We start from the raw sequence: 23,894 nt of genomic DNA on the forward strand, positions 1-23,894 counted from the left end.
TTTGGCTAAGGGCATGATCCCGGAGTTCCAGGATAGAGTTCCACATCGGGCTCCCTGCATGGAGCCTGTTTCTCCCTCTGCCTGTGTCTCTGCCTGTCTCTCTCTGTGTCTCTCACTAATAAATATGTAAAATTTTTAAGAAATAAAAAAATAAATAAAAATGCCTTAGCTGAAAGAAGGCTGTTCAACATGATCTTTCAAAAAGCAAATTTTCTTTTTTAAAAAAGTTATTTATTTTAGAGGGAGAGAGAGCGAGCATGAGTGGGAGTCAGAGGAGTAGAGGGCAGAAGGAGAGAGCATCTTCAAGCAGACTCCCCACTGAGCTAGCAGCACCATAGGAGGGGGTGCCAATCTCACGACCCTGAGATCATGACTTGAGCCAATACCAAGAGTCCCATGCTTTACGGAATGAGCCGCCCAGGCACCTGAAAAGCAAATATTCTTCAACCAGTGGTTTTCATTGTGTTGGTAATCAGAATACAACCTAGATAAGTTACCCCAGTTACCCCAGTCCCCTCCCCGCCTCTCCTTCCACAACCCTTTGTTCATTTCCCAGAGTTAGGAGTCTCTCATTTTTTGTCTCCCTCTCTAATTTTTCCAACTCAGTTCCCCTCTTTCCCTTATAATTCCTTTCATTATTTCTTATATTCCCCATATGAGTGAAAGCATATAATGACTATCCTCCTCTGATTGACTTACTTCACTCAGCATAATACCCTCCAGTGCCATCCACATCGAAGCAAACGGTGGGTATTTGTCCTTTCTGAGGCTGAGTAATATTCCATTCTATATACATACATCTTCTTTATCCATTCATCTCTCGAAGGACACCATGGCTCCTTCCACAGTTTGGCTATTGTGGACGTTACTGCTATGAACATTGGGGTGCAAGTGTCCCGGCATTTCACTGCATCTGTATCTTTGGAATAAATACCCAGTAGTGGAATTGCTGGGTCAAAGGGTAGCTCTATTTTTAACTTTTTGAGGAACCTCCACACTGTTTTCCAGAGTGGCTATAACAGCTTGCATTCCCACCAACAGTGTAAGAGGGTTCCCCTTTTGGGGACACCTGGGTGGGTCAGCGGTTCAGCGTCTGCTTTTGGCTCAGGGCATAATCCCAAGGTCCTGGGATCGAGTCCCATATCAGGCTCCCTTCATGGAGCCTGCTTCTCCCTCTGCTTATGTGTCTGCCTCTTTCTGTGTCTCTCATGAACAAATACATAAAATAAAATTTAAAAAAGAGGATTCCCCTTTTTCCACATTCACTCCAACATTTGTTTCCTGTCTTGTTAATTTCCACCATTCTCACTGGTGTGAGGTGGTATCTCACTGTGTTTTTGATTTGTATTTCCCTAATGGCCAGTGATGCGGAGCATTTTCTCATGTGCTTGTTGGCCATGCGTTTGTCTTCTTTGGTGAAAATTCTGTTCATGTCTTCTGCCCATTTCATGATTGGATTTTTTGTTTCTTGGGTGTTGAGTTTAATAAGTTCTTTATAGATTTTGGATACCAGTCCTTTATCTGATATGTCATTTGCAAATAGCAGAGTCTATTTCTAAGTAGAAGCAGTTGTACATATTTTACTATGTTCTTCTGCTAGTCCATATGTTACAATTTTTCTAGAATTAACAGGTGTTATTTTTGCAGTAAAAAAATAATAAATAATAAACAGACTTTGATAAATAAACTTGATGCCAAGAAGTGGTACCACATAGTGACTAAACAGCACAGGCTTTGGGCTGGCTAGGGTTCAATGTCTCTTTCTACAATTAATTGGCTGTGTAACTGTGCAAACAGCTTCATCTCTCAAAACACCAGTTTATTTGTTTGCAAGATGGAGAAAATAACAGTGCTTATCTCATAGACTGGTTTTAAGGAATAAGGTGCTTGGCACATGATAAGCATTTGTGAACGGTAGCTACTATTATTATTATCATCATGATGTAAAGCTTGAAAGCCTGTGGTTAAAATATTCATTTTATTTTCAAATTTATTTCAACCCAACTGTCAAAGTTCCTCTGACAATGCTGCTTTTGACTAAATTTCATTTGGCCAAATTGCTCTCAGCCAAAATATAATTCAATTCTACTGACTGCCTCCCAGAACTCTGAATTGCTTTGGATTTCTGGTTGTCACGCACTGTTCGCTTGTTAACATACTAATGCGTCACTCTGGTTTGAACCTCTGATCCCAACCACTTGTCTGAACTCTATCTAAAGTGACCAGGCATCTGCTTTGTCTGCAACTGAAGAGTTTCCCAGAACATGGGGCTTTCAGAGCTATAACCTAGAAGAGTTCTGAGCAAAACAGAAGGGTTGGTCACCCTAATTATACCCATCATGTTCTCCAAAACCACATTCTTAACTCTACTTAAGAATTCCTGTCAATAATATTTACTGGGTCCATCCCCCAATCTCTAGCCCCACCTCAGGACTCTCAATAGACAGAACCAGCTATAACCCAAATATGGCTCCAACAGCTTATCAAATAGACTCCCATAATCTGAACTCACTTTGTCCTCTCATCTTCAAATATCCTTCAAACGAATCTGCCTATTTTTCAGTCCAATTGGTATACGTCCTCTCAAAAACACTTGACTCATTCCTGCCTTAGTACAACTGCAAAGATGCCACCTGGCCTCTCTTACAACTCTTCAGCATCATCTGAGGCACAGTTCATTTTCATCCTTTTCCATGAAACCATCTCTAATCTACTAAAAGCATGTAGGTTCCAGGGGTTTTTCTATATAAAATGCCTTAACTTTGATGGGCACTTATAATCTATTTCAGTGTTTTTTCTTCATTTAATTCATATGATCAGTGAAATTCTAACATGTGTTGATTTCATCTTCCCAAAAATAACTTCCTCAAGGCAACAAACAAGAATTACCATGTGTTAACTGGAGGGTATTATGCTGAGTGAAATAAGTCAATCGGAGAAGGACAAACATTATATGGTCTCATTCATTTGGGGAATATAAAAAATAGTGATAGGGGATAAAGGGGAAAGGAGAAAAAATGAGTGAGAAATGTCAGAGAGGGAGACAGAACATGAGAGACTTGTAACTCTGGGAAACAAACTAGGGGTGGTGGAAGGGGAGGTGGGTGGGGGGTGGGGGTGACTGGGTGATGGGCACTGAGGGGGGCACTTGATGGGATGAGCACTGGGTGTTATTCTATATGTTGGCAAATTGAACACCAATAAAAAATAAATTTATAAAAAAAAAGAATTACCATGTGTTGCCCACAGCATTAGCTGTATCATAACAGTTGCTCAACATTTTACAAACAATGGATAGTAAAAAAAGCATATTAAAATGTTTGTGTCTATAGAAGAAAAAAACTTATTAATAAAAGTTTACTGATATTTTCCTTTATTTGACTTTGGTAGTAGGCTATTACAATAAGCCAGGTCACAGATAGTGATGACTTGGGAAGATTATGGCAGGGAAACAGTGGAGATGGTGAGAAGTAATAAGTATGATCTGAAGAGAAAGCAGATGTTCTTTCCTGACAGAATGTACATGCAGCATGAGAGTAAAAGGTTCAAGGATGAGTCCAAGGTAATACAGTTTTCCCTCAAGCACTCACAGATGTTACGCTATTTAATAATAATTCTTGGGATGCCTGAGTGGCTCAGCAGTTGAGTGCCTGTCTTTAGCTTAGGGCGTGATCCTGGAGTCCTGGGATCAAGTTCCACATCAGGCTCCCTGCATGGAGCCGGTTTCTCCCTCTGCCTATGTCTCTGTCTCTGTCTCTCTCTGTGTGTGTCTCTCGTGAATAAATAAGTAAAATCTTTAAAAAAAAGAGAAAGGAAAATTTCCTGTTAAAAAATAATAATAATTTTTCTTAAGGTTCAAATAAAACACCAACTACAGATTTTTGCTTTGAATCTTTATCTTCTCTGTATACTTCTTTAATTTTTATTTATTTATGATAGAGAGAGAGAGAGGCAGAGACACAGGCAGAGGGAGAAGCAGGCTCCATGCACCGGGAGCCCGACGTGGGACTCGATCCCGGGTCTCCAGGATCGCGCCCTGGGCCAAAGGCAGGCGCTAAACCTCTGCGCCTCCCAGGGATCCCCCTTCTCTGTATATTTCAACATATTTTCATGTGGTCCTTCACTCATGTGCCCAAGAATATTAATCAATTCATTTTTGAAAAGATTTTATTTATTTATTTGAGATGGAAAGAACAAGAGAGAATAAGCATGAGTTGGGGGCAAGCAGAAGGAGAAGGAGAAGCAGACTCCCCGTTGAGCAGAGAACTCATGTGGGGTTTGATCCCAGGACCTTAGGATCTTGACCTGAGCTGAAGGCAGAAGCTTAACCAAGTGAGCCACCCAGATAACCCAAATTCAGCTATTTTTAAAGTTAACTACTATTCTTCAACAAATATACAAAGAGTTATTCATAATTCCCAACCAAAAAAGATATCATTTTAGGTAACAAACTACTTGCAAAGTTCTTCCTTTGGACTGATAATCTATTCAAATAAGTAAAGAAAAGGAGAATGTTGATCTGTTTCTCTGAATGACACAAAAAAAAATCATGGTGGCTTACAGTTTTATTAGATTCATCATTTTGGTAGTAACATCTCATGCAGAATTCAGATTTACAGGCAAATTTATACATACAAGGGCTTCTCTGAATATCTTAATTGTTAGGGTTTTTGAAACAAACTTAGAAAATGAAGATAAGCCCAGAAAAATGTAGTAACCTGGCTGGGATGATTCAACAGGAACATTGGAGATAGTGCCATATGGTAGAGCTGCTACAGAGTATTCTCTTCAGGCGGGTGCTCTGCCAAAATCCTAATGCACCAAAATAACCAATTCTGAATCCATAAAGTACAGAAGGGTTGCCATATAGTGTTATATCCAACTGTCATGAAGTCTGAATGATTAACTGTATGCATATAGCCTAAGAAAAATAACTATCATCAATGTCATTACCTCTTTCCATACTAGTAACCTACTCTTACCTCGCTAGAGTGTCTTAGCTGATTGGGAAGTTCCAACACAGGATCAGTACATAGTGATGGAATCCGCCCCTATGCTAAAATAAAAACTCAGGTCTAGAGAGGAATAAGGAGAGAGACTAGATGATGGGCTTTAGAACTAGACTAGGAAATGACACTACTCTGCTACTTTCAGCCTATGTAGATATCCTTCCTTATCCCATGGGCCTCAATTTCCTCATCCATAAAGCAGAAAATATAAAATTTATTTATGCCTTGGATCATACTGCTATTTTCCAGTAAGTGGCTAAGAACACATAAAAGAAACAACAATACCTCGCATCAATATAGCACTTGGCAATTTTCTAAAAATTTCATGTACTTTATCAGATTTTCATAGTAACCTTGTGAGGGATGGATGGAAATGTCAAGTGCATTTCCAAGTACACTGGACAGAGAGACTCTGCCTTGGAATCAGATAGACCTGACTTGGGATTCTGGTATACAACTTATTAGCAACGTATCATCAGGAAAGGCTATCTTAACTTCATTTATTACCTATTCTACAAAATAGGATCAATAGCACCTACGTAAAGGGGTAATTCTGGATTAAAAAATCCAAAAAAATCTGGGTCCATCTCCCAGAAGAACACCTCCAAGCAGTGCACATTTTACCGATGCGAAAATTGAGACTAAGTGATGAGAAATAAATTGTAAAGCTCACACTTAGCAAATCCTAGAACCAGTCTAGAACTAGAACCATGAGAAGAACTGGTATGGTGATGTCAGGAGTGAAGTAGAATGAGTTAATCTATATAGCTTTCAATTTTACTGGATAAAACATTTCCTAAAGGAGCCTAAAACAACCCAATGCATTTAACGGCTAAAGGGAATTTGTCCTCCTATATTTTTTTTAAATTTCTTCTGCTTACTTTTCAATGACTCACAAAATAATTTCCTTTCTTTGGCCAGACACCTATTATTTACTATGCTACTTCAATCTTATGTGCAGGAAAAAACTTATATTCTGTTATGTACATCTGATATTAATATACTCATGAAATAGCCACTTATATGTCATATAAAGTAAGAACACTTAATTAGGAGACAAGATTGTTCTTCTGGCTTTGGCTTTCCCATTTGGGCCCTTTCACCTTGGGCGAGTCTCATCATCTTTGAAACTCTTACATTTAATCTGTAAAATTGTGTAGGTAGACTTTATCATCTCATCCCTTACAGAACTAGATTCAATCACAGGTGAAATAACATCTTTTCCAAGAGGTTTAACAAAGTTAAAGAGAAATGCATATACTGGATGATGTGATCATTGCTGTCCCTTTCAGACCTCACCCTATGAAAAGGACAGTTGGTATGGAATTAAGAAAAACACTTAAGTGGGATATGACAGTGGAAAAGTGGAATACACAATCTTGGAAGATTGGGGGAGGGGACTTCTCTGAAATTACACAGAATAATGTAAGCCACCATTTGATAAGCTTTTACCAATGCAACTGCTTCTGTATTGTGGCAATAGCTAGGACCAAATCTGATTCTATCACTATCACAAAACATTTACTCCTGGATATCTAGATGTATCTACTTTTCAAATTTCCTATCTCCTTCCAACATCCAGCATCACTCACAAATCTCCACTTTCTCTGACAACTTGCCCACTGTCCCTTTTCAAGTACCATACCCCGCTGAGATTTCATGATCTCATGCATTTGAGGTTCAGTTCTGCTATTTCAAAACAGCAAAAGTAACTATCTCTTGTTTTGTAAAGAAATATAGTCCCCACTGTGCACAAGTAAATATAACTCTAGAAAAGGCCATGGGTGATTTGGTATTTCAGCTGCACCTGTCTGTGACTTAACTTGGTTTCTGTTTACTTGTTGGCAGACTGTTGTCCACATGTGGATGCTGTAAGAAAAAAAAAAACATGACTATGAAATTGGCAAAGGCATAATTTAGTGTATTGAAAAGGTAGTAAATAGCGTCAGATTATTCCGCCAAAATGACTAATGACTAATCAACAGAATAGGAAATAATCTTCAAAATTCCTAAAATTACAAATTGAAACTACAGCAGATGGACGAGAAAAGTTTGAACTCCTACTCAATTATCAATAGGAGAAGGAGACAAGTGATAAAGGTGGAGAAAAAAAAATATAATGAAGTAGGAAGTAAGAATTCCGTATTTAATATCCTTTCACTTAATTCTTCCTTACAAAAATCCTAATTCACTCTCGACCTGTATATTAACATCAGTTCCACAGAGTTCAAAATATAAAGCTGAGAAATATCAGGAAAAAATTATTTCCACAGTAAAATTCACAAAATATATCTATTAATACTCCTCTAACAAAACCAAAAATCTTTAAAATAAGACCTAACTGTAACAGAACATTGCATTCCTATTTATTTACTCCCATACCAGGAGGGGGGGGGGCTGTACCAAGTTGTGATCTAGCCCAAAGTGGTGTGTGTGAGAGGTGTGTACTGTATCAGGCTTGACCAAGTGACTTGTATTGACACATGAAATGTGACTGGAAGCAAGGTGAATCATGTCCAAGAGAATGATTTAAGAGTCATCATGTTTGTGTGACTGTTCTTTCCCTTCTTTCAGAAAATGCAGGTCTCTGATAAGTGTTGTTCCTTTAGACATCAAGTGGAACCAAATGCTGGGAAGAGTCACACAGCCTCATGTACCCCACACTTGCATGGACAAGAGCTAAATCTTTGTTGCTAGAAACCACTAAGACTTTAAGGTTATTTGTTTAAGCAGTCTTCTTAGCAAAAGTTGGCTGATACAATGACTTAAGCAAAATAATACTTTTTAAATTATTTTCTTGGTAAGAACTAAACATCTTGAAATCAAGGAAATTCATGTGAAACAGAAAAATGACAGGTGTATTTAAGAGTGAACTGTGCAAAATAAGTTAAGTTCATATTTACGGCACATTCATCAGGTCCTATTAAAAAATGAAGTTTCAAACAAATGTAAATGTTTCTTCTCTTTCTTTTTTAAAAAGATTTATTTGAGAGAGAGAGAAAAAAAATGGAGGGGAAGAGGGAGAGCAAGGAGAGAAGGAGATTCCCCGCTGAGTATGGAGTCCTACTCAGGGCTCAATCTCAGGATCCAGGAGATCATGACCTGAGCTGAAATCAGGAGTCAGATGCTTAACCAACTGAGCCACCTAGGTGTCACTAAAATGGTCTCTGATGGTTTCTAATCACAGCTAATAATCAGCTACACAGCAAGGAAACAATTTAATAGGATTCCTAGGAATGAGATATTATATTAGACAAAAAACTAAGTCCATAAATAAAAAACAACAATCACAAATCACTAATATATATGCTATCCTTTTCTGATGGGCTCAGGCAAAGATAGTAATCTTTAAAGCATCTTACAAAAAAAAATCTGACATCATGGAAAAAAAAGTCAACAAAAAAGACAAAAATAAAAATAAAATTTTGTTACACAGAAAGCATGTGATGTGATCCTGGGAAACAGGTACTCTTCACAGGAAAAAAAAAAAGTATACTTCAGCTATTTTACTTAGATAAATTATCAATCTTGAGAGGCCGAGAAACTTTAGAATAAGATTATGTCACAGAGAACAGAGTGGCTATTTTATAGACAAGCAATTAGAGAGCATATTGTGTTCCCAGAGCATATTTGCTCTATTTTACATCGGAAGCTTTTTTAACTGACCTCCACTTAACTCATTCCCAGATTTACCTGACACTGCATCAAATCAGCCGAATGATGTCCAAAGCAAAGTCTTCTCAGTTAGCAGCCTGCTCTCTGCTTTACAGGCACACCTCTGTCCTCATCCCTTGCCTAGCATGCTTGTGTCGCAAGAGTCCATGTGTGTGTTCCCATATATGTTTATGTCACTTGTACTAGTTATTTTAATTGATAACTTAACCAAATATTACATAAACCAAAGATATATGAGTATGAAAAAATTCAATTGTTTCTAAGAAAATCAGCTGTATATTTTTAAAAAGATTCAAAGGTAAATCTGTAAAAAAAAATTGTCAAGTTACAGAAGGCAAAGCAATTATAAAAGACGGGGGAAAATCATAAATCTGGAAGGAGTTTGCACTCCAGTTGCTTTACAAGAAAGAGGCTTTACTCATATTACTTTAAAAATAGCAAAACTGAATACTATAAGGAGTGGTTATAAAAAAATATATGGTTGCAAACTCTAGTGAGAAAACCTATGGTCAGAATCAAGAAGTCTTAGGTCATAAATTTTAAAAATTAAAGAATCAATGTATACTTATAAAACTTAAATTAAAATTAAATGGTTGAAATATCAATCCTATTTTCCCTGCTAGCACAAACTTTTTCTATTACCTGACCAAGTACTGGTCCATATCACATCAGAAAAGAGAATTTCAACCAAATTATTATATAACCAAGTTTGAGCAACAGATTCCCCACACATGCCTCCCTAACCAAATATGCTATCCCTACCAAAGTATTTACCACCCTGATCTATATTTATTTAGATGCATCCCCCAACTGGGCTGTAAACTCCATGGGGGAAGGGATTATATCCTCAAATTACATATAAATTATCATTCCCCAAATATGTATTATTCTAAATCGCATGAGACTTCACTAAACACAGACTTCTCCTTCCCCTTGCCTCCTCCCTTCCCCAAAGATTGCTTGCTCCCAGAGGGCAGGCACTACATCATATTCCTCTATGTAGAAATCTCAGTACCTGGCTCAACACCTTGCTCATTGAGGGCCAGACACAAAGAACCCAATGGACTAAAAACTAAGAAAAATAACTGGCATTTTCTTTTAAATTAATACGATGATAAAGGCAAGAATGTCATTCAGGAAAGTGGAACTTGCTAGAGAAAGGATTGAGGAATCAAGTTCTCATTCCCAACAAATTCTTAAGAATTCAAAAGTTAGGGATCCCTGGGTGGCGCAGCGGTTTGGCGCCTGCCTTTGGCCCAGGGCGCGATCCTGGAGACCCGGGATCGAATCCCACATCGGGCTCCCGGTGCATGGAGCCTGCTTCTCCCTCTGCCTGTGTCTCTGCCTCTCTCTCTCTCTCTCTCTCTGTGACTATCATAAATAAATAAAAATTTAAAAAAAAAAGAATTCAAAAGTTAGCCAATAATTGAGAGTATTTTAACCAACTGGAAATAAGAGGACAGATTAGATAAGCAGATGTGCTTTCTGGAAAGAGAACCAGAATCAGGCCAAGCACACTCCACTCACATACCAAAAGGCAATTCAAAAACCTATGAGAGAAACTGAATGTTCATTCAATGCATTTATTGTAGCACATCATGTGCACCATCCTGCAGGACCCCCCCAACCCCCACCACTCACAAGAAAGTCAATACCAGTTTCTGCTCTGCAGGACTTGACATGCTTTTGGTGGAAACAGAATAGGAACTGGTTAAATTACCATAAAAAGTAAAAGGCACCAAGACAATTGCATGGAGAGCAGCAGCTATGGAATTTTTAGAGGCAGTTTCACAATAGTGTTTGAGATTCACTCTGAACCTTGAAAACTAGGTAAGTTTGGGACAAGACAAGATTGAGAGGGAGTGGGTTTATTAAAATAGGGTAAACAATGTCAGCAAAGTCACAGTATTACAAAGCGTAGCTTAGATTATGGTAAGCAACAAACCTAGCTAGAACACTGGGTATTGCAGAAAAGTTGTAGAAAAGGAGAACGAGCAGCTTTGATGTGTGGAGTGACTGAAAAGTCAGGCACAGATTAAACATGCCCTGCCTTTGGCTCAGCTCATGATCCTGGAGTCCGGGGATCCAGCCCTGCATCAGGTTCTTTGCTCAGTAGGGAGCTTGCTTCTCCCTCTGCCCTTTACCTTCCTTCATGTTCTCTCTCTCTTGCTGTTTCTAATAAATAAATAAAATCTTAAAAAAAAATCTAAATGTGCCTTGTCAATTGCAGCATTTGAAAAAAAGAAAAAAAGACTGAAAAGTAGAAATCTATAATAAATTTTGTTCATTTGATCAATATGATGGTATATTTTATGTATCAACTTGACTGAATCATAGGGTGATTATCTGGTCAAACATTATTCTGAGTGTATCTATGAGAATATATTCAAATAAGATTAACATGTGAATTCATTGACTGACTATAGGAACTTGCTAGCCACAACATGGGTGGGCCTCATCCAATCAGCTGAAGGCCCAAACAGAACAAAAGACTAACCTCCCCTGAGAATTCCTCCTGCCTGACTGCCTCCAAACTGGGACATTAGCTTTCTTCTGCCTTTGGACCCAAGTTGAAACACTGGTTGTGTCTCGAGCTTGAGAGTTTTTGGACATGAGCTATACCCTCAGTTCTCTTGGTTCTTAGGCATTCAGACTCAAACTAGTAGAGCATCAGCTCCCTTTGGTCTCCAGCTAGCTGGCTTACCCTGCGGATCTCAGAACTTGTCAGCCTCCATAATCACGTGAGCCAATTCTTAAACTGAGTCTTTATATACATACATACACATATATATACACATCTTATTGATTCTGCTTTTCTGGAGAGCCCAGACTAATACAATCAAACTTGAAATTTCAGATGTTTGTTATATTGCTACAATAGAATCTATCTAATAAAAAACTAAAGGACACTTGATATACCTTCTAGTCAATGAAAACATGTTAACCTTGACAAAAATGTAACATTAAATAACCTTCAGATAATTTCAGAGCAATAATCACTCAATATCAACAGTTTTTAATTTTACTTCTTTTTATTTTCATGAAGAAAGAAATACTTCTTATATAGGTAAATAATTCATTTGAGAAAAAAAAATGAGCCTGTATGTGCAAGAGTAATGCTAGGACTAAGTATAACACAGTGAAGTAAATAAAGCAGGCACAGTACCCAACCTCAAAGAGCTTATAGACTAGGGGTAAGCCATTAATCAACCACCATATAAATAGAAAATAACCTGATGAATGCAAGGACAATGATGAACATGTTACTACTAGAGTATATAATGGAGAGAGCTAATCTCATCTGGAGTTCAAGGATGGTTTCTTGGCCATGTGATGACTGAACAGAGGAATCTTGCAAAGGAAAAAGAGAAAATGCAAATGTAGAACAAGTGGAAGGAACTCAGACATTTAATAGCTGGGTAAAAAAGAGTATGGGCTAAAACAAAAAGAACAAAAATGAGTGGCTAAGAGATGGTTTCAGTGAAGTCAAAGAAAGAGAGTGCTTCAAGAGGGAGGTATCTGTCAACTGTCAACAACCCCTAATGCCATTGAGCAGATCTAGCAGAAGGAGGTCCAAAAAGCCTGCAGTGCTTTAGTGACACAAAGAGCATGGTGGCCAGAGAGAGAGTCACTAGAAGGCTCAGGGCAGAAGCCAGGTCAGTGTGGGCAGAGGAGCACATTGGAGGTGAGAAAACTGGAGACCCAGCATATTCAAGGAAAGAGGGGATCCCTGATGAAAGGGGATGTAGAATCAAGAGGGAACAATTTTGAAAAGAAAAAATCTGAATGTTTAATATCAATGACAATGATAATCAGTGTCAGAGGGTGAATATCAAGTGAAGAGAGGGGATGCTCTACATCATAAGTGTTCATCACTTATGTTCATCAGAAGGAGGTACACAGGCTTGATCTTTAGAAAGAGGAGGGGATAGACACTTCTGCTGGGAGGAAGGAAAGAGAACGAGTGCACCTATAACTGAGTGTGAGTGTGCGGTGTCAGTGTTATTTACATTACCTTTTTAGTTGTTTATTGACATTTTAGGGTTAGAATTATGATAGGGTTTCCTATGGGATTTAGATGATCTCAACAGAATTAAAAATCATATGTGTTGGGGATCCCTGGGTGGTTCGGCGGTTTAGCGCCGCCTTCAGCCCAGGGCCTGATCCTGGAGACCCGGGATCGAGTCCCATGTCGGGCTCCCCTTGAGGAGCCTGCTTCTCCCTCTGCCTGTGACTCTCGTGAATAAATAAATAAAACCTAAAAAAAAAAAAAAAAAAAAAAAAAAAAAAAAAGAACCTAACCTACTTCCTCCTGTTACAGTTTAAAAATAAAAAAAGAGAGAAAAAAAAATCATATGTGTTATTGGATGGCAAGGTACAAAGTATTTCAAGGGATTATTAAATATCACTTTTGTATACAATATGGCATTGGTCCTACCATGAATTGAAACAAAGCAAAATATATTTATAAAAGTTTAATACAAGCATATAAATATCCAATAATGTGCATTTAAATTTAATAAAGAAAAAAAATGAAGAGAGATCAGGAAAGCTATTTACAAGTACACTACATTCCAAAGTCTACAAATAGGCACATGGAATTAAGTCACATAGGGAAAGTTCTCAAAAGCCTACTTGGTTTACATGTTATTGCTAGAGGAAGAGTCAGGTAAACTCTCAGCAAGAATGACCATACTCCTTTTTGTTCCTTTTTCCTTTCTGAAAAACAAAAAGGAAGGAAGGAAGGAAGGAAGGAAGGAAGGAAGGAAGGAAGGAAGGAAGGAAGGAAGGAAGGAAGGAAGGAAGGAAGGAAAGAAGGAAAGAAAGGGAAAGAAAAAAGGAAAACAAACTAATAGAAGAGACAGACGTGTAAACCGCCATTAACTGTGCACAGCCATACATCAAAGGACTTAGTTAACCAAAGGGAAAGAAATAAGGAAATGTTGTTTAATCTCTGCCCACTGAGATGAATTAAATAAAACGTCCACTAAATACCAACTTAAGAAATAATAGACACATCAGTCAATTGATTATGCATTTAATTAAGTATAATAGTGTGTATAGTTTTGACATAAGTCAGCCATGATAATAATATATTTAATTACTTTTTAGACTCTTGTTAAACAAACTCCAAAAAAGGGAAGGCCATATTTTAGAACTCTCCTTCTATTAAACTCTCTACCCTCTCGATGCAATAAAACACCACAGACAGTGGCCTACAACTCAGTAACTCATCTTCCTTTTTCCTTTCTCCAAGCAGTGTTTTTGAATCATGTGAGATTTCCAAAGAGAGCTAAGACACAATTAAGGATGACTAAAGCTCTAGGAAACATTTTTCCTAAGGTTCTAAGAAACATTTTTCTTAAGGTTCTGTAAGCTTGTTTCTCAAATTCTCATAATTTAATATACTTAGCTGAATATATCTTTATTGTGCACGTTACATTAACTGAATTATATAAATTATAATGTAAACCATATAAAAATATAAATTATAAAACAAACTTTAAACCTTCTTTTGAATATTTTATTAATTCAGTGATGGAATGCAGAACTTCACATTTTATTTTGTATGGCTAAGTAGTGGCTGAATCTTTTATGAGAATCCACTCATGTTACTACATGGAATACATTTTTCTTTGAATAAAAATTTCCCTAGAAACCCAACTTTCCTTCATAAAGAACTAAATCTAGCTAATTCGAGTGTTTTATGTTATGTGCATTAAATTAACTTCACTTTGCAGTTTGTTTATTGAATATTTTAATACCAATCATTAAAAAAATAATCTAAAACTCATCAAAAAATGTATCTCCAATTTAAAAAAAACAAAAACAAAGCCATTTTCTTCTTTATGTTCAAACACAAAGAAATTCTGTCTGGAAACGAGCAGTATGCTTAATTTTAGTTGTCTAAATATTAGATTTAACACTTAAAAGTATATATATTATTTTAATTTCCTCTTCTGAAAAGTGAGGTATTCATGTTATTTGCTTTACTGAATCTAACACAAATGCCTCATTTCATCATATTTTTTAGCAACAAAAGATTTTAAACTTTCTCCTTTTTAGTTTTTACCATATCTCTTCTTAAACCTTGTAACAATAAAGCACAGTCTCAGTGTATTTAATGCAATGTTGATTAATTTTTAAATACTAATCTTTCATTATTACATTTGTTAAATGTAATTTAAAAGAACCTCGCAGCAAATATCATCATTGCTTAGTCATTTCACTGTTCTATATCCAGGTTTCTGAGTAGTCCAGACAGGACTGCCACGTTCTTAGTCAATGGGGTATCTTAATCGAAGGCTCTGATTATCTGTGGTAATAACTAAAAAGATCTACGACCTAACAACAAGATGCTGTTGGCCACACAGTTATCTGGCTCAGAGATAAGCTACTTACACAATAGACCAAAATGTGTACACACACATACCAGTACATACTCAGCAATCCCGGGGTAAAAATGTAACACTTTGCCAGACCAAATACTTCCATGCACATGAACAGCAGACCGGAGTTCAAGTGGAAGCATTTGCTTTCTGTGATTTCCAAGGAAAGAGACATAAGCTTTCTTCCGAATTGAAAAGGCACACTGGACTAGGTGTACTGCATCAGGAGAGAAACGAAAGGGAACGGAGGAGGCCAGGTCACCCAGCATTCACTGAACCCCGACTGCCAGGGTGGGCAGTGGGAAAATAAACATAGCTGTTCTATGTTCCTCAGTTCAGTTCTTGAGGAACTCCGTTCAGTGACAAAAACACATATATAAGTAAATCATTTCTCTAAGTGAGCCCATGGATATATTACTTAGTCTGGATTTCTATTCTAGAGGTATTGGGAAAATCTTAAACAATTCTGTTTCAAATTCACTTAAAATTTTAATTTTTTTTATTTATTATTTATGATAGTCAGAGAGAGAGAGAGAGAGAGAGAGAGAGAGAGGCAGAGACACAGGCAGAGGGAGAAGCAGGCTCCATGCCCCGGGAGCCCGACGTGGGATTCGATCCCGGGTCTCCAGGATCGCGCCCTGGGCCAAAGGCAGGCGCCAAACCGCTGCGCCACCCAGGGATCCCCTCACTTAAAATTTTAAATTAGAAATTAAATAGAATTTAATTTTAAATTAATAATAATAATAAATTTAAATATAAAATCGAAGACTCAGCACTTTTTCTCCCAGAATTTCACAGAATTCCTACTTTAAATTCTATTTCATACTTTCAGTATCACCAATCCTGTTAACAAAGGCCACAGCTCAGTTAGGAAACAAACACTCGAGCTTCTCTTTGGTTGATGCCTCAGCAGTAGACTTTACCAGCTTAAAAATTATGAAAGCATAGGCTAGCTTTAAATGATTTCTAAAGACCCTACCTACTAACATCCAGCATTCCCCATTCGGAAAGGTAGCTGACAGCGGGCACAACGTTGACTAAGAAACAATCGGCCTGCACAAAACCTGCTTCTCTTAAAAAGCTGAAAGTGGTTTCGCATAATAATAATGATCTTAAACCTATCTCTAAAGTTGCCAAACCACCATATCTAATAAAGGTCTCTGCATAGCACACAAGATATCTTCCCTACAGGACATTTCTTACATTTATAAAGTCCTAGTAACCTTTCCAAAGAGAAGACAGGCCACCCAGCCATAGCCAGTACGATGGCCCCGTGTAAACGATATTCAAGTGGCCTAAGCAAACACATGCTTCCCTGTGCATCCAACTGAGGAGCCCAGGAGCAGTGCACAGGCTGCTGCTGTCATAACTGGGAGCAGGCCTGTTAAGACTGTCATCCACATAGCATGTTGTTCCTTGAGTGGTGATTATTTACTAAAATGTCTTTGCCATGCTTGGAATTTATACCAGCTACCTTGAGAAGATGTTAGAGAAATAAAACAGAGTTTGCTCTGTTTTATATAGAAACAAAGCAACAGAGACAAAAACTATGCACATGGCAGAGTTGTGATAAAAATACTTGCTAACTTACATTGGCACACATAGGGGCCAGGTGTTTTGCTTACGTTATCTTATTTAATCTTCACAAAATCCAATGAGGTAGATATTATCATCATTAATTCACAAAAAAAAAAGGAAAAGTTCCAAGATTATTTTTACCACTATGGAAACAGTGACTAGATTATCTTTTGAACTATAACATATCCAGTGTTCAGTACAGGCCCTGGCCCACAGCAGATGCTAGAGAGCTATCAGTTGAATGAATGCTTAAGTGAAGTGTTCAGCCAACAAGGGTCAGGGCCAGAAATTGGGCATTTAAATTGCCTTTCTTAACAGAATCCAAACTGGGCTCAGTTCTGCATTCTTTCTACTTCTATATCAAGTGTTTGTTTTGTCCACTGACTCTAACCTTTCCTCATCCTTCTACAAAGCAAATTTCCCTCAACAAAGGGAAAAAGAGGCTAAGACAGATATTGCCTAAGCATGACTTTTGTATAAAAGAAAAGAAGGTGCAATGCTTTTGAATGAATTCAGGATGGTTTGAGAACTTAAAAAAAAATCAAGGAACACAAGTTCTAAATAACTCTAAAATATGTATATTCAAAAAATAAAATAAAATATGTATATTCTTAAATGAAACTGTTTTGCAAATGTTCAGTAGTTTCAAAAATATTTAAATAGTAAATTCAGAAGCATGGAAGGTTTTTAAAATCTGTGTTTACTCTTTTACAAATTAACTATAAGGTATTAGAGCACAGAGGTTTACACGGTGGACAGGGAAGACAAAGCACCTGGCCTCACTTCCTACCCAGCTACTCAATGGCCCTGTGGCTCAGGCAAGTTACTTAGACTCTGCATCAGCATACTCACCTGACAAAGGAGGGGACGATTCTAGTGCCTTCCTCACATATTCATGGTACATATTCTGGCTATAACCACTTACTGGCACATAGTACATATTCTGTGCTAGCTGCCGTCACCATCATCATTATTAAGGATTAACTGATGTATTTAAAGGTTATCACTTATACAGTTTAAGGATATTTCTATAAATATTCATTTGACTTGCTGATAACCTACAATTGAATTAAAATAATATGATTTATAAGTAATATAATAATTCTACTTCCCATAGGAATATGTAGCCGCAGTAGGACTAGTACTTAAAATTTCATAGGACCAACTGCTTGTAATTGAACTTATTTTAAACTTTCACCTAATGAAAGACAAATATGTACTTTACTATAAGATAATCCATTAAAAGATCTGGAAGTTATTTAACTTATATTATGGTATTACTAAAGAACTCATTAGACAGCTCCTCCTTAATATTCTGTAACAGAGTATAGAAAATATTCTAAAAAAAACATTTATATAAATCTGATACAAAAAAAAAGAAACTGAGTTAGAGAAAACTATAATTTTTGGTATAAATGAAAAATCCATTTGATAATTCTTTTTTTTTTTTTTTTTTTTGGTTGCTAGGTTGGTGCCCCTGTGATCTGAATGCTGCATCAACATCATTTAATAAGCTCGTGGATCTCGGTGTCTGGATGACAATGGAGAAAGTCTTGTCTATGCTTTAAAAACATTCAAGTTGCTTCTCTCACAGGAAATCCACATTTGATCTCTCAGCTGTGCCATTTTGAAATATCATGTGTCACCAGAAGACTCCAGGATAAACTGCCTAAGACTATCCATCCTTGCACAAGGCAGAGAAAGGAGAGAAAATAATATGTAATAAAATAGCTCTCCTGGTAATGGGAAAACTAAACTGACATCAGAATTGGGACAAAGCTTTGCTGACATCACAAGTTTGGCTTAATACCTAGTGCTCTCTCAACATATTCAGTCCAAGTCCATCCACACAACCTGACATCTCTCATGAGGTGTACCAAAAACCCAAATGTTTTTCCATATGCTCCTTTTTCTTATAACACCAAGCCACCTTTTCATTTATGTTGATAATATACTGCAAAAAAGTCCCAGGGAAGGGATGCCTGGAACTATGTCCTTAAGAACATGAGATGTAGGGGATCCCTAGGTGGCGCAGCGGTTTGGCGCCTGCCTTTGGCCCAGGGCGCGATCCTGGAGACCCGGGATCGAATCCCACATCGGGCTCCCGGTGCATGGGGCCTGCTTCTCCCTCTGCCTGTGTCTCTGCCTCTCCCTCTCTCTCTCTCTCTCTCTCTGTGACTATCGTAAATAAATAAAAGTTTTTAAAAAAAAAAAAAAAAAAGAACATGAGATGTAGCAATATATCTAAAATATTCCAGGAATTCAAAGTCTTGACTTTAAATGACATAATTCTGTACTTAATAATTTTCTATGAAAAGACCAGAAATGTTTAAAAGCCTGTAAAATACTGAGGAGGTGAAATATTTCTTCAAATATACATTTTTTCCTTTGGTGTAACGAAATTAATACTTAATAAGAATCTCCCATTTTTTTATGAGGCCTAAGAAATCTTTTGGTTCATTTTAAGCCACATCTTTCACACTCAGAATTTTCTGGTTCAGTTGGAAATACTTTTCAGAAGTCTGAACATACAGTTCAATTAATTGTTCTGAAATGTGTGCATGTGGGAAGAACTTTTTGCTTACGAGACCATTCAATAATTCATATATTTAAATCATCATCTCCAAAGCAAATTTTCCAAAATCAAATAAATTGCAAAACACAAGTAAACTAAGTCTCCAAAAAGGAGTTCCAATCCTCTGCCAAAACAGACTTCAAATTCTTAATCCCTTGTCCAAAAAAATTGGACCAACTATTGACGTTTTCCACCAAGCAAGCCACATAGCCACAAATGTTTCTCATTTACTCTACTCCTGGGACATACAGCTCAAATAAAAAATTTCCTGAATACCCCAAATTTCAGATACAATTTGGAATGTAAGTGATTCATAATGTTATTCAGGAAACATTATGATCTTCTCCTACCAACTCAATGTTTCTGGAATGCAACCCTCAGGAGATTATTCCGCCAAATCAAAAGGCTGACATCACTGTCAGCCTTGTGACCCAACTATAATGTCCTCTGCCCCCAGCTCAGATGTGATTCTGAACCCTGAACAGTCTGCTACTCCAGCTACCGTTCAAGTAAAAAAGATGTTCTGCCAAGGGAGTGAACAAAGATCCATACTGTGTTCTGTGGCAAGTAACACAGAGTGCACTCGATCCCACTCTAAGGAAAAGCCAAAATAACGTTAAAAGGAATTAAAGACACTGTCATCACTTGTGCACAAAAAGACTCTCACAGTGGCCTCTGAACAGATTCTAATTAATTCGAGTATGAAACTTCACAGAGCTTCTAGTTAATGAATCCTATTCCAATCCTACCCCCACTTCACCTCCTCTTAAATCAAACAATAATTTCTGGGAGTATCAAAGTTGCCAACAGTCATTTCTATAGATTCGTACTCTATTTCAAGGAAGGAAGCACACCTGACATAGCAGAAGACAGGTACTACACTGAATGACCGAATAACCGGGAGAACCGTGAGAGACTTTGCAACACTGGCTACTAAACAAGAGAGACAGGGATCCCTGGGTGGCGCAGCGGTTTGGCGCCTGCCTTTGGCCCAGGGCGCGATCCTGGAGACCCAGGATCGAATCCCACATCGGGCTCCCAGTGCATGGAGCCCGCTTCTCCCTCTGACTATGTCTCTGCCTCTCTGTGACTATCATAAATAAATAAATAAATAAAATTAAAAAAAAAAAAGAGAGACATGCAGGTGGTTTCCATATAAAGAAATACATAAATAGGGCCTCGAGGAGTGATGTGGGTAAAAAAAAGTAGAGATAAACACCTACCGACATAGTATTCCATTACCTAAAGGGATCATTGCAAGCAAAATATACAGTTAAAGGGAACTCAAAGCTGAGCAGGCAATACCTTGGGAGTCTGGGCAAACGCAGAGTGTTATAGATGATACAGAAATAACCACCAATAGGAAGAAAGGTCACAAACAAAAGGCATCTGAGCAAAGGTTAGAGTTACTATTTAAGCATAAGGAGAAAAAAAATGTAGTTTAAACAGAATAACATTCTCTAAAACACATAATAAAGAAAGAACACAAAACAGTGGGTTTGCCTAAAGTAAATTCCATGAGTCTACATGTAGGCTTTTTGATATCAGTAACATTCACAAGGAGACACTTGAACTGAGTTTGTAAATTAAAATTCTGAGGTCACGCTGGAGGTGCTGTAAGAGGACTGCATCAGGAAGCCATAAAAAATACAAAATGCTTGGAAAAAAATTAATGTATACACATTTAAAAAGATCAGTTGAAATTTGTGGTTGGATCAACGTATGTCATGAATAACCTAAAAGTGGCTTTAGTATCTCCAGCTGCCAAAAAGATCCTATTTTCCACCCAATCTAGCCTTTTGGTAAGAGGCATCTCTCATTTATCTAGACAAAAAAAAGACAGTAATTACATTGGTTATCCAATGCTTATCTGTATGGAAAACTTTTGTTAGCTAATAACATCAGGGAATGGAATATTCTAGATGACTATCCTTTCTGGTTACTTTAAAACCTAATTCTGTGTATTTTCCCTCTTGTGACTGTGGGCTTTACACTCAGAATTGAGTGAAATCAGCAAAACTCTCAGCAAATTATTAAATGTACAGAGTCTTTCTGATCAGAGTAAATGACATGATGTACAATGAAGCTTCTAGAACAATACACATGGTAAATTCTTTTTTTTAAAGATTATTTATTTATTTACTAGAGACAGAGAGAGAGAGGCAGAGGGAGAAGCAGGCTCCATGCAGGGGGCCCGACATGGGACTTGATCCCAGGTCCCCAGGATCACGCCCTGGGTGGAAAGCAGCGCTAAACTGCTATGTCACCGGGGCTCCCCACACATGGTAAATTCTTAAATAAATATTAGTTCCCTTTTTCTTTTCCTTCTCTCTCACTTCTGCCAACCATAGCTTTGCTTTTTCTTTTTGCAGCTTAGGTACCAGGAGCTGTGCTTTCACATGCAATCAACCAATTTCCCAATAAATTGCAATGTTTCTTTGTTCTATTAACCATCTGATCAAGGAGTTTTAATTAGAGGACTCCTCTAAAAACTTTTTGCTTAATTTTTTCTCATCTTGGCTGAATTTCTGCTGAGGAATCATCTAAGTTCAACTCACAGTTTCTGTCAGAGCCCAATGTAATGTGCAGTACTAGGCTAGGAGACAGGCATATGGAATTCAATAAAATACGATTCCTACTGAGGATGGTTAATTTTATGTATTAACTGGACTGGGCCACAGGATCGATCACCAGAGAGTTGTTCAAACATCATTCTGGGTGTTTCTGTGAGGGTGTTTTGGCATGAGATTAACATTTAAATAGATGGACTTGACTAAAGCAAATTGTCCTCCAGTGTGGGTGGGCCTCATCCAATCAGTTGAAGACCTGAACAGAACAACAGGGTGATCCTCCTCCAAATAAGAGGATTCTCCTGCTGGATGATCTTCAAACTAGAATATATGCTCTTCCAGCCTAATAGCATGTAAAGTGGCACACTGGTTCTTCTACGTCAGCCCATGGCCTCTAGACTCAAAGTGGGACAGTTGCTCTGCATATTCTGGACTTGGCCAGTCTCCATAACCACATGAGCCAATTCCTTAGAATACATCTTTCGATAGATAGATATATAAATAGATAGACAGAAAGACAGATATATAGATCTTTTTGGTTCTATTTCTCTGGGAAACCCTGGCTAATACACTATCCTCGAGAAGCTCAAAATCTAGTCATGAGGATATACCCAAGTAAAATTTCTCCATCAAGCCTTTCCCAAATAATAACAAAGAATATTGTCCTATGAGCCAAATAAACCATCAAATAAAGAAACTATCAATAAATGTTCACTGAATGAATCAAAAGTACTTGAAAACAAGATCTACCAAGGACAATATCAGACCATGTAATACGTTCCCTCAAGAATTCTCATAAAGAGAATGATCTGGTGTAAATTTACAACTAGATTTGACTCTTTTCTGCATATGCTGAATAGATGAGTTCTCTGCTTTATGAGTTAGTTACTGTTATTTGATACAGGTCATTGGGAATAAATTTAAAACAGGGAGTGCAGTTATAAATTAGTTCATTCCTCTCACAGTACATAGTACAAATAAGAAGCAAATAAACTTACTTGAATGGCAGCCAAATTCTTCTGCTCCTGAGATGGTGCCTCATGAACAAAGCGAAGCCAGTTGGAGTGTCGTGGGTTGGTAGCATCCAAAATGTATAGAACTTCTCCCTTACTCCCACGAACCTGAAAAATAAAAAGCTCCTGAGTTTGTACATGAAGTTAGAATTAGTCATACTAAACATATCAAGAGTAGGATATGATATTTTCTCATAAGGATACACATTTCTTATTGACAGGTGTTGAATAGATGCTGGATTAACATCCATTCTTCCCCTTAAACATACATACAAATAGAGCCTATTTTATTTGGCAGATGTCTAGATGACTCACAATTGCAAGCAACTCTCAGAAACATCCTGTGTTGATAGCTCTTTTCTGGTTAAAATTATTTGTTAGTAGGTATATTTTAATATACGTGTTGCAACTGCAATTACCCAGGGGACAACCATAATTGCAACCTGTCCCCTTTTTCCCACTGAAGAGGGTGATACTGCTTGGTTCCCAGTTGAGGGGGGTGGAGCTGGAGCAATCCTTTCAATTTCACTCTCCACCTGTTTCCTGAATCATTTCCATATGAGGAGAACTTGCTAATGAAACCAGTAGAATCTGACATCCACTGAGCCACATTTTCACATTTTTAACTAGTAGATAAATAAAATAGGTTCCATTTTGTCTTTTCATGGCCTGCTCATGGCTTGCTGAGGTCTGTGAGCCCTCTGTCTTTTGTTTCATGCCATAAGGCCTCCTGATCATAACCACTCAACATTCAGTTGGAGGGAGAGAGGTAACTGCCAAAGGAGTGGGTAATCCATTGGACATTCTGGAATCCAAGTTGCTTCAAATCAAGCTTCTCCAAGGCCCCAGCGCTGTAGGCTATCAGGCGGTGCTCAGTTTAATAATGCATATATCAATCTGTATCCAACTCACTATGTGTTTAAATTCCACTGGAATCCAGGGTAGAAGGAAAGGAGCGAGTGATTAGCACTTCAGATCTCTAATACCAAGTAACACAAATATAAGAATATAAATTCACCTTTGCAGACCTGGGGTGGGGATAAACAAATTCTACATCTCCAAAATTTCATTTAATAAAATAAAGC

At 37.6% G+C, this 23,894-nt stretch overlaps 1 protein-coding gene across 5 annotated transcripts in view; it reads right to left on the minus strand.

The window, feature by feature from the left end:
- PRDM5 (PR/SET domain 5) overlaps window positions 1-23,894 on the minus strand; it is a 201,097-nt gene that overhangs the window by 110,373 nt on the left and 66,830 nt on the right. For all 5 annotated transcript variants that reach the window (XM_055317113.1, XM_055317114.1, XM_055317110.1 and 2 more), the window contains one exon: window positions 22,795-22,917. In XM_055317113.1, the coding sequence (XP_055173088.1) occupies window positions 22,795-22,917 (123 nt within the window). The remainder of the gene's footprint in view (window positions 1-22,794; window positions 22,918-23,894) is intronic.

This window comes from Nyctereutes procyonoides, unplaced genomic scaffold, assembly GCF_905146905.1.
Source record: "Nyctereutes procyonoides isolate TBG_1078 unplaced genomic scaffold, NYPRO_anot_genome, whole genome shotgun sequence".
NCBI lineage: Eukaryota > Metazoa > Chordata > Mammalia > Carnivora > Canidae > Nyctereutes > Nyctereutes procyonoides.